This window comes from Pomacea canaliculata, linkage group LG12 (assembly GCF_003073045.1).
Source record: "Pomacea canaliculata isolate SZHN2017 linkage group LG12, ASM307304v1, whole genome shotgun sequence".
Lineage (NCBI taxonomy): Eukaryota > Metazoa > Mollusca > Gastropoda > Architaenioglossa > Ampullariidae > Pomacea > Pomacea canaliculata.
In genome coordinates this window covers 2,099,767-2,109,016 of record NC_037601.1, presented here as the reverse complement: position 1 = coordinate 2,109,016, position 9,250 = coordinate 2,099,767, and the positions used below count along the sequence as shown (strand labels likewise).

At 38.7% G+C, this 9,250-nt stretch overlaps 2 protein-coding genes across 2 annotated transcripts; both read right to left on the bottom strand.

Annotated features, from left to right (window-relative positions):
• Positions 1 to 101: 101 nt before the first annotated feature.
• On the bottom strand, positions 102 to 4,568 carry LOC112576473 (peptidyl-prolyl cis-trans isomerase B-like). The gene is given in 5 exon segments (XM_025258917.1): positions 102 to 1,683; positions 2,735 to 2,803; positions 2,806 to 2,853; positions 2,996 to 3,197; positions 3,408 to 4,568. Coding segments are annotated over 5 exon segments (654 nt in total). The 5' UTR covers positions 3,474 to 4,568; the 3' UTR covers positions 102 to 1,414.
• A 1,326-nt stretch (positions 4,569 to 5,894) lies between these two features.
• Positions 5,895 to 9,106, bottom strand: LOC112576472 (peptidyl-prolyl cis-trans isomerase B-like). Its single transcript, XM_025258916.1, has 4 exons — positions 8,784 to 9,106; positions 8,375 to 8,576; positions 7,546 to 7,665; positions 5,895 to 6,473 (listed from the first exon to the last, which is right to left on the bottom strand). The coding sequence occupies exons 1-4, from the start codon at positions 8,847 to 8,849 to the stop codon at positions 6,205 to 6,207; spliced, it is 657 nt and encodes a 218-aa protein (XP_025114701.1). The 5' UTR covers positions 8,850 to 9,106; the 3' UTR covers positions 5,895 to 6,204.
• Positions 9,107 to 9,250: the final 144 nt, after the last annotated feature.

Genomic DNA, 9,250 nt, shown 5'->3' with positions numbered 1-9,250 from the left:
GGCAAGAGCAATGTGCAGAACCATTTAATGGTTGATAAAGATATTTGAAGAAGTTGACATTCTTTTCTTAGTTATGTACAATAAAAAGCTTTAGAACAATATGAACTGGTAATATTTTATTTTCAAAGCAATTTTAACAACCATGTCCTGTATAGTTTACAGTGTAACATTATACAAATGGTTGTGGCAGTGATTCAGCGTGCCGGGATCACGGTGCCTAGGCACATTGTACAGCAAAGATGATGTTTGCATAGCATGGAATCCCAGCATGTGACCTGACTCTCCACTCGTCATGTTACTCAACCATCAATATAGAAGACAACTGATAACAAGAAGAGTGTAAAATAATAGTATTCCACCATGAAAAAAACACATGAACACAAGAATGCACACATCCTAACCATGGAAAATATGAAAGAAGCGAGATTGGAGTCACTGCAAGAAAGTCTTTAACACCCTCTTAAAACTTACAGGCGGAACAGTTTAAACTGAAAATTGTAGTTTCTTTAGTCCAGCATAAGAATAAATTGCTTGCAAAACATTTTGGTATAAAGTTTTGGCAGGTGGATGATACTATGGTCTGCCAATGAAGTCGTCTTGATGGAAAGTAGACAGCATATTAAATATGGAGGAGCCACAGGAAAATATGATAAAGCGATTTTCTTATCAATTCAAGCTTGAACTAGGCAGCCAGTGAAGCATATGAACTGGTTGAACAAATCATGCAATAAAATTTATAAAGCCTGCCTTCAATTTAAATTGTAAATGTCCACAAAATAGATTAGGATAATAAAAAAAAAAAAAACAAGCAGTTGTTAGACATAATTTTTGAAATGCATAATTGATAAATACTGTCTTGGATTTAAAAAAAGCCATAATCACCTTCTTCCCCTTGCAAGTTTTTTTTGTGACCATAAGCAATGCAATAACTAAGTTGAGAAATATTTTTCATTAATAAATCATATTATGTTTTCAGATTGGTATTTCTCTGAAATACACCAATTTTTCTTCTGCTTTATATAATGTAGCTCAATCTGAGAATGCTGTTTCAATTTTTAACACCAGCAATAGAAAAACTGATGACAGCTGTGAGAGATTAACACAATAACAGCAACAATTTGCAAATCTTTATCTTACAAATTTTCATAAGCACATCTTACAGGTCTGAATGCCACCACTGTGTTTGTACAAGCTGCAATCACATTTGATTTCTTATGAATTAAAATGTGCATTAACTCCACATAAAATATAATGCAAGAAGACTGATGTAAGTACTAAAAATACTGATGAAGTAGAATTTCCTTTATAAAACTAACAATCTTGTAATAATTTTCCATGGGACTAATGTCCAAAGAAACATTTGTCTTTCTCTGAGACTTTGGCTTTAGTTAAGCCATTGCATAAAAGGCACTATTTACTCTTCGCCTTCCTCATCTTCATCGTCAAAGTCATCTGGGTTGTCTACTCCTTTCAGCTCTACATCAAATGGAGCAGTATCCTCTACTCTGCTATCTGAGATAACCACATCCTGTAGCGGAGCATCTACACTGCTTGTGGAGACACTAGCAATCTTCCGCACAACATCCATTCCCTCAAGAATTTTGCCAAAAACAACATGGACACCATCCAGCCAATCTGTCGACCTCAGGGTGATGAAAAATTGACAACCATTGGTGTCTGGTCCTAATATGAAAAGAACAGATTTTTTTTTCAATGTTAAGAAAGAAATGAACACAAAACACAACCCCTTCTTTAAATGTTTACATACCACACCAGTATTTTCCAATGACTAGTTTTAGTTTTTGAAAAGACACTAATTCTAAAAACAACATCTATAAATTACAGTTAGAAATTTTCAGTATGTTGCATGTGTGTGGAAAGATATAACAACTATTCATTTTCATGCAGTTTTTAATCAATTTTGGTTTGTCCATCACTTACACTTTTTACAAAATGGGTTAATTTTGTGTATTTCAGGGTAGCTTGTAACTTGAATATTTTCTGTACTTCTAATGAGTTAATGTGACACTAGACATCATGTTGAATACATGTATGCTTGACAAAATTTGCACTGGGTAAGACTATTGACAGCAGTTTATATCTATCTCACAGCAATTTTGAGTTTCATGCTAGAATCTAGTAAACCTTTACAACTACACAAAATGTTACCAGGTTTCTTTTTATTTCAAAATTTTAAAAAACCCAAATGCAGTCTGCAAAATCTTTCTAAAATTTGACATCATTTTCCCTTTTCTTGTAAAAATCATTAGTCTCATTTCTTATATACCTTGAAGAACCATTGTTTTGATTTCTCCTCTCATGTATTGTTTTGAACCTTTTTACCAAAATGATGAATAAGAATTTTTTTTTTTTTGGATAGTGATGAAAGTTATGCCTTGGCCTTTGTACAATACTTGACAGACCTTGATTGGATAATGCTAATTATCCTATTTCCTTAACTCCCCCCTACTTCCCAAGTAAGGCCTGGTGAAGACTCGTGGCATCATGTGCCCTAGATTAATGAATTTGTTCTAGCTTTTAATGAGGACCATACAAGGTACATCGTATACCAAGAAATCACTGACCACATGCTCCCTGTTTTTCCTAATGTATCCCAATTCATCAGAAGCAGCTTCAACCAAACCCCATACTCACAGAATGTTAATTTATGCATCAGTTTTAAGGAAAATGGTTCGCTTCACATTAATACTAGCATCATGAAAAGAACTCTAACCTCTGTTTGCCATGCTGACCCAGCCAGATCCATAATGCCTCAATGAAAAGTTTTCATCTTCAAAAGTGGCCCGTAAATGCTACGAGAGCCAGTTCCATCCCCTTTGTCCGCATCACCACCTGCAGCAAAACCAAGGCAGGTGAAAGTTGACATTAAAGGTTGTGTCAAGTGAGGCATAATGATAACTACAGTTTGTAGATGACACTTTGCAATTATATCCTATATTTACAATATCCGCAGAACTGTAGAAAAATTGCTCACCTTGGATCATAAAGTCGTTAATAACACGATGGAATTTAGTTCCCTTGTATCCATAACCATTCTGGCCTAAAGTCAGCTGAACAAAGTTCTCGACAGTCCTGGGCACAACTTCACCAAACAGTCCAATGACAATGGTTCCTGCATTCTTGCCACCAATGGTCACGTCAAAAACTGCTTTCTTAGTCACCTTGGCTGTCTCAACCTGAGGATCATGATCACGCACGAGAACATATGTAGCCTTGTATATTTTAATTATTCTGTGTGTTATTTAAGACTGCATCCAATGTGTTGATCAAACTCGGTACGTGTCATCTCTAAGCCACACTAAACTCGGTATAATCGCTAAGTCACTCGTGCAAACCGAATTTGAACAAAACTTTGGCTGCAGGAAAGAAAAGTTAATTGTTCTCACCTGAGAATTGCAGACAACAACTTCGCACAAAAGTAGAATAAACTGTGTCCAGATTACAGCCTTCATTTTTACAGCAGTTCATCCGAAGCGTGTGTCACTAGAATAAGAAGCAGGACTACCTCGAAGCATCCCACTACTGCCACGCTGGAACTTTAGCGAGGGCAGGCAGACGGGGAGTGTCGTGTTACGGCTTGCGAGCGGAAGACGTGGAATGGTATTTCTTCTCGACCATTGGGCACAGAGGCACACACAAGCGCTTCCTCGCCAGTCTCCGCTGGGGCGCACGGTCTCACCTAAAATAGCAGCCACTGGGATGCTCTCCCTCGGAAACGCGGGAAAACGCTGCAGGCATTTTATTATTTTCAGATAGCATCGGCGCTTTGTGTCATCAACAAGTTCGATTGTAACTTCGCATCAAACAATTTGCGCTAAACTTTTCAGAAAACTTGCAGACGAACTTATTAGAGGATCACTTTGCGTCTGCAGAATTACAGTTTTTTTTTCTGTTGTGTTAGCGATCGAGTGTGAAAGCGAAAAATAAAGCATACAGTCATTTCAAGCATATGTATCTGCTTTTGTGATGCTCACTCTGTTACAGACTAATTCGTTCTTGGGTGGTATTTCTCTCAACAATTCTCTGGTCAGCAAGCATTACTTTTTTTATTATCTCAAAGCCGTTCTTCCAATCCTTGGCCTGTATGTCATTGGGAGCACAGACCTTCGTTACTGCTCGAACTTGTATGACTGGACTGCGGTGTAGCAAGATAGGATCTCCTACCCAGAATCGAAATCCCAGCGAGGTAAGCGTCTTGTTGTAAGGACAGAACTGAACTGTCAGCGAGAACCAATCGTCTTTGCATACTACAAAATTAAATTTAACAGTTGAGAAAGACATAAAACTTTTAGTTTGAAATTATTACAGCTTGCAAAGAGATGTGGATAGTGGACTGTTTTCCTTTGATATCACTACGCCAGTGGATGTTTGATCGTCTGCTAAAGAGTAACTACAAGTCAAATTTAAATAAAAATAACATGAAAAGGTTTTGATTACAAAAAAAGGCCACAAAAATGTCTGCTAATCCATTCAGCAACACTAGAAGACCCAGCGTCTGCGTACCTCGCTGAGAGTTGGATTCTTGGTAAGAGGTCGTCGATCTCTTCCAGACAGTAGTCCACCTCTGCACGTCCATGATTACTGAGACTCGATGTCCGGTGTCAGTCTCGGCTTTCCTGTAGCGAGACTTCGAGCTTCCGGTCCGTTAGTTGCGGAGAGACGTGCACCACGAACATCCACACAGACACCATCTGTTTGCAGCACGGACCTTTATTTTAATTTCATTTAATGAAGCTAAAGTTAACGACAGTAGTATAGCCTGTGCTGTCTCGATCAGTTTTATTTTTTTGACAAACATAAAACACAAGCGTGTTGGATACAATCGAGAGATGCGAGTACATGGAAAGTAATAGAAGATGAATTAATACTCAAAAAGTGAAACTAAGACCAGATTTTGTCTTTCTCCTTTAACTGATCGATTTTATTTGAGCTTGATGTATTACAAACACACACAACGCCCGACGAGCCCTTGCAGATGATGAAGCTTCGCAGATGAATAGAAGTCGAAGAAGTAAAAGTTCAGAGGAATGTCGATACAGTTCGAAAGTGTTTCAACAGCTACAAAGGTGAGCAACAGACTGATAGCTGCATTACAAGAAATGCGCCATGAAGGACATCCATTTTCCATCTACCCCAGAGGGGATGCCTACATCACTTTGACATCAAGCGAGCAAGGTCAAACCCCTGTCTTGAAATTTATGCATAATTCACGAGGAAGTTGGCTCCTTAGTGGCGACTTTAGCACTTTGGTTCGCGAGAGTCAAAGCACTTCTTCGGGGAGTAAATGTACAGTCTTTTCTCCCAGCACACTTTCAGGAAAAAAAAAAAAGTGTTTACAGGACTTCAACTGCCTGTAAGGATTTAAATTGTGCTGCTTTGCCCTGTTTTGGGATTTTATTAATTGGGACTAAACCTGTTGATCCAAGCTGCTGAAATCATTTTCCCCCCCAAGATTATCAGTCTTGTGTAATGTGTTGGCATGTTTGGTTTAGTTGGCCTGGCAGTGAGTGTGGTGGTTTTCCTTTTTTCGAGAATTTTGTGTATGTTTATATTAAACTGTGAAGCCAGGTTTAGTTTATTTTTGTGTGGAAGAAAGAATATGCAAAATGTCCCCATAAATGTGTAAATACTAGTGCTACACATTTTCTGATGTTTACAAAAAATATTCTCCTCTCATATCTGCCTCTCTTTGAGGCATGTACTTCTTCAAATACTTCTCAACACTACACTATCTCCACTATAGACATTAACATGAACAATCTTACAATAAATTAACATGCATGCACATTTTGTCTACAAAAAGAAAAACTACACAAGTCACATTGACACATATTTATTTCTCTAACACATGCCAACATAAAGAAATGTTTAACTTTCTTCAATCATCAGACGCTTGCAAAGGAAGTACTATACACATAAAGTACAGTACAGAAAGGGCTGCGTGCATAAGAAATTAGGATTACTGATACCATTGCACAGTAACCCCAGCAATATAAAATGAAACTTAAAAAAAAATGAACATGGCAGATGGTCCAGGTAAATCTGACAATGTACAATGTCGATACATTTCCTTTATAAAACTAACAATCTTGTAATAATTTTCCATGGGACTAATGTCCAAAGAAGCATTTGTCTTTCTCTGAGACTTTGGCTTTGGTTAAGCCACTGCATAAAAGGCACTATTTACAGTTCACCTTCCTTATCTTTATTGTAAAAGTCATCTGGGTTGTCAACTCCTTTCAGCTCTACATCAAATGGAGCAGTATCCTCTACTCTGCTATCTGAGATAACCACATCCTGTAAGGGAACATCACTGCTGCTTGTGGCGACACTAGCAATCTTCCGCACAACATCCATTCCCTCAAGAATTTTGCCAAAAACAACATGGACACCATCCAGCCAAACTGTCGGCTTCAGGGTGATGAAAAATTGACAACCATTGGTGTCTGGTCCTAATATGAAAAGAACAGATTTTTTTTTCAATGTTAAGAAAGAAATGAACACAAAACACAACCCCTTCTTTAAATGTTTACATACCACACCAGTATTTTCCAATGACTAGGTTTTAGTTTTTGAAAAGACACTAATTCTAAAAACTGGAGTAAACAACCAATTAGATCCATCTGTAAATTACAATTAGAAGTTTTCACCATGTTACCTGTGCATGGAAAGATGATAACAACTATTCATTTTCATTCAGTTTTTAATCAATTTTGGTTTGTCCATCACTTACACTTTTTACAAAATGGGTTAATTTTGTGTATTTTAGGGTAGCTAGTAACTTGAATATTTTCTGTACTTCTAATGAGTTAATGTGACACTAGACATCATGTTGAATACATGTATGCTTGACAAAATTTGCACTGGGTAAGACTATTGACAGCAGTTTATATCTATCTCACAGCAATTTTGAGTTTCATGCTAGAATCTAGTAAACCTTTACAACTACACAAAATGTTACCAGGTTTCTTTTTATTTCAAAATTTTAAAAAACCCAAATGCAGTCTGCAAAATCTTTCTAAAATTTGACATCATTTTCCCTTTTCTTGTAAAAATTATTATTCTCATTTCTTATATACCTTGAAGAACCACTGTTTTGATTTCTCCTCTCATGTGTTGTTATGAACCTTTTTACCAAAATGATGAATAAGAATTTTTTTTTTGGATAGTGATGAAAGTTATGCCTTGGCCTTTGTACAATACTTGACTGACCTTGATTGGATAATGCTAATTATCCTATTTCCTTAACTCCCTCCTACTTCCCAAGTAAGGCCTGGTGAAGAATCGTGGCATCATGTGCCCTAGATTAATGAATTTGTTCCAGCTTTTAATGAGGACCATAACAAGGTACATCGTATACCAAGAAATCACTGACCACATGCTCCCTGTTTTTCCTAATGTATACCAATTCATCAGAAGCAGCTTCAACCAAACCCCATACTCACAAAATGTTAGTTTATGCATCAGTTTCAAGGAAAATGGTTCGCTTCACATTAATACTAACATCATGAAAAGAACTCTAACCTCTGCTTGCCATGCTGACCCAGCCTGATCCATAATGCTTTAATGAAAAGTTTTCATCTTCAAAAAGTGGCCCGTAAATACTAATAGAGCCAGTTCCATCCCCTTTGTCCGCATCGCCACCTGCAGCAAAACAACCAAGGTAGGTGAAAGTTGATATTAAAATGTTGTGTCAAGTGAGGCATAATCATAACTACAGTTTGTAGACGACACTTTGCAATTATATCCCATACAGTCAAATCTCGATCGCCTACTATGCCACCACCTACTCTCGCTACCATGCCACTCTCGGTATTATACCACTTTTGCTCGGTCCCGACAAAATTCAATACAAAATAAATTTACTATGCCACCACCTACTCTAGCTACTACGCCACCTGCCAAGGAAAAGATGCACGAGAACGAGGAGATCGAGCTTTCTCAAAGCCGACGAGCGCCTCGCAACTGGCGGGTATTTCACGATGGAGGAGATGATGCGCAGTGAGGAGCCGGTGGAAAACGAAGAGGACGAGATCGAGGAGGAAATTGTTCCGATAGAGGAAGCCCAGCGCGCTTGGAGCACCGTCTGGAAATTCTTACAACAGAGAAGATGAAGCCCGGTGTGATGCCAGCGTGCCATCGACTTGACAGCGAGATGTACGACATCCGCCGAAAGAACATGCACCAGCAGACGATTCTTGAGAGTTTTTGGACTGACGGGTAACTTGAGCAAATAAAGCCGTTTTTATTAACCCTCGCGACTATGCCACTTTTGCTCGGTCCCGGTAGGTGGGATAGTAGCGAGATTTGACTGTATTTACATTGTCCATAATTGTAGAAGAATTATACTCACCTTGGATCATAAAGCCGTTAATAACACGATGGAATTTAGTTCCATTGAATCCATAACCATTCTGGCCTAAAGTCAGCTGAACAAAGTTCTCGACAGTCCTGGGCACAACTTCACCAAACAGTCCAATGACAATGGTTCCTGCATTCTTGCCACCAATGGTCACGTCAAAAACTGCTTTCTTAGTCACCTTGGCTGTCTCAACCTGAGGATCATGATCACCACGAGAACATGTAGCGCTGTATATTTTAATTATTTTGTGTGTTATTTAAGACTGCATCCAATGTGTTGATCAAACTCGGTACGTGTCATCTCTAAGCCACACTAAACTCGGTATAATCGCCAAGTCACTCGTGCAAACCGAATTTGAACAAAACTTTGGCTGCAGGAAAGAAAAGTTAATTGTTCTCACCTGAGAATTGCAGACAACAACTTCGCACAAAAGTAGAATAAACTGTGTCCAGATTACAGCCTTCATTTTACTGTTTTTACAGCAATTCGTCTGAAGCGTGAGTCACTAGAATAAGAAGCACGACTTACCTCGAAGAATCCCGGCCGCTACTGCCACGTCGCTGGAACTTTAGCGAGGCAGGCAGACGGGGAGTGTCAGGTTACTGCTTGCGAGCGGAAAAGACGTGGAATGGTATTTCTTCTCGACCATTGGGCACAGAGGCACACACAAGCGCTTCCAGTCTCTGCGGGGGCGCACGGGCTCACCTCAAATAGCAGCCACTGGGATGCTCTCCCACGGAAACGCGGGAAAACGCTGCAGACATTTTATTTTCAGATAGCGTCAGCGTTTTGTGTCTTCAAATAGTTCGTAACTTCGCATCAAATAATTTAAATTGAGCTAAACTTTTCAGAAAACTTGCAGACGAA